The sequence below is a fragment of the Octodon degus genome, unplaced genomic scaffold (genome assembly GCF_000260255.1).
Source record: "Octodon degus isolate 3935 unplaced genomic scaffold, OctDeg1.0 scaffold00038, whole genome shotgun sequence".
NCBI lineage: Eukaryota > Metazoa > Chordata > Mammalia > Rodentia > Octodontidae > Octodon > Octodon degus.
In genome coordinates this window covers 11070226-11072471 of record NW_004524614.1, presented here as the reverse complement: position 1 = coordinate 11072471, position 2246 = coordinate 11070226, and the positions used below count along the sequence as shown (strand labels likewise).

Here is a 2246-nt window from a genome sequence, read left to right as displayed (position 1 = left end):
AAAGTTCAAGTCGTGGGGCAACCCCTTTAAAACCTAGTCTCCTATCAAACATTTTTTAAGGTGGAGGGAGTTTCAAAGTATATTATGGCAGAAGATTCAACTCTAATTGGCAGAAATGAGGTAGTTCACTTGATAGGCTATGCACTCCAAATGTTTGCTCTCCATAGTGATAAAAACAAAATGTATTCTTTCTGTGCAGACCTGGAGCTGCTGCCGACTTATCCCTGAGATTGCTCATGTACCTGAGAACACAGTGCAGGAATGAGGGCCTTAGATTAAAATATACAAAAATACAAAGCCAGAATATTTATATTACGAAAAAAAAGTTAAATGCACAAGATACGTCATTCGCACACAGTGCAGTTGGCATCCTGGAGAAAGTGGGACCCAAGGTGCAGTTATCCAAAGGAGCAAAAAAATTAAATCACATTGGCCCCAAAAGGGGTGGGAGTAAGTTAGGAGCAGCAGGTCTGCAGCTGTTCTCCCAACCACCCTTTTTCTCTGTCACCACAACCCATTGCTTGGAATAGTTCCCAGCACCACATCCCAAGATTGGACTATGAAGGAAAAAGATACTACCCCCCCCCCGCATTGCTCCTGAGATTCCTTCCCATTTAATGTAGTAGCTTGTGGATTGGGGTCCATCAGTCTGGTCTCATGCGTAATTATTTCACCCTGGCAAGGGAAATATTACATATCCTTCTTTAAAAAGAAAACAACTTCCCTATTCTTTTGGGGGTAAAGCCTCAGATAAAGCATGCAGGTTCTAGGTGGTTCCCCCAGAGCCTTCACTTTTACTTGGCTAGAACACGGTTGGAGTTCCTTTGTCTCCTCCCTTCCCCCCACTGAGGGAAGACAGGGTGATGGCTGGGAACCCCGGCCTGAGATACATGGCAGTGCCAGCTACCCCACCCCACCCTATCCCCACTTTCTCCACTCTGCCGAATGATGCCTGCTCCTTGAAACTTCCTGATAGCAAAGAATATTCCCCCACCCACTGTGCTCAATTTTGGGCCTCCGGCAGCAGGGCAGGGCTGTTGATCTCTTCTTCCTCCTCCTGGAAGTAAGCTGGCTTTCCCTGGGAGCTGGGAGCCTGCTGGGCCTTCAGTGGACACGAAGCCACCATGTGGCTAATGCTTTGGCAGAAGTGGCACTTCTTAGTCTGGCGTGGCAGCTTACATTCCTTGGCATGATGGTCTAGACCACCACAGTTATAGTACCTGTCTCCTTTGGATCTGCGCTTCTGCATGTTCTTCCCCTTGGGCCGCCTCTCACTCCCAATACAGAACACCCCACCAGGACTGGTGACTCGGATGGATTCTAAGCCCTTGGCAGACTTTTTAAAGGTGAACTCCACAGCCTCACCCTCCTTCAGGCTCCGGAATCGCTCCATGTGCAGCTTACTCTGGTGCACAAAGACGTCCACCGGGGGGTCGAGCGCGACCCCGGCGCGGGCAGTCATGGACAGGAAGCCGAACCCCATAGGCACGTTGAACCACTTACAGATGCCGGCACCGTGCAGCAGCTGCGGCTCGTCCGCTGCCCGGGCTGCATCCGCTGGCGCCTCCTCAGGCGCCTTCTCCGCTGCCTTGGTGCAGCCACCTGCAAACTGCTGGTTGGACACCGAGCCCATGATCGTCTGAGCCCATGGCCCCGGGCCCTTAGACGGACGGCTGCTGGCCCCAGTGAAGTCTGGAGGCAAAGGGCAACAATCTCTCTTAATCCGAGTAACAGATTTGACAATAAAAATAGGTAATATCACAACCATTGTTAATTTGCTATTATTGTTTTGAAAATCTGTAACATATGTAATGCTGTATGTTATCATTTTTCTGCCTTTGTATCTGCTTTTATTTGCTATTTGCTTTTGCTTTTGCTTTTACTCTTTAAACTAAAATAAAATTAAAAATTAAAAAAATAAAAAAGAAAGAAAACAAGTGATTTATTTCAGATGTACTCAATAATTATTAAAAGTCAGATATTTTTACTTGTCTAGTTAGTTGATTGCCTAGAATGTCGGGATTAATGTATTCTGTAAAAGTCTCCACTTAGATTTGGCATCATTGCTTCACCAGTAGATTCCAGATGGTCCCTATGTCTTTTAATTAATTTTGTCTACCTTGTATTAATACTGCTGAGGTCGAGAATTTCACATTTGACTCAGAACTTCTTCCAGATGTTTGTAACTAGATGGTTATAACCCTCACTTCTGACAACTTTATTTTAAAAGGAGCTATTTAGCATGC

The 2246-nt window shown here is 46.2% G+C and overlaps 1 protein-coding gene across 1 annotated transcript; it reads right to left on the bottom strand.

Annotated features, from left to right (window-relative positions):
- Positions 1–993: 993 nt before the first annotated feature.
- Positions 994–1633, bottom strand: LOC101583633 (protein lin-28 homolog A). The gene has a single exon (XM_012514732.2). It carries the CDS (start codon positions 1631–1633, stop codon positions 1004–1006), a length of 630 nt encoding a protein of 209 aa, XP_012370186.1. The 3' UTR covers positions 994–1003.
- Positions 1634–2246: the final 613 nt, after the last annotated feature.

Excerpts from the sequence above, each read along its gene's own strand:
- LOC101583633 (XM_012514732.2), bottom strand. The coding sequence starts at position 1,633 with ATGGGCTCGGTGTCCAACCAGCAGTTTGCAGGTGGCTGCACCAAGGCA.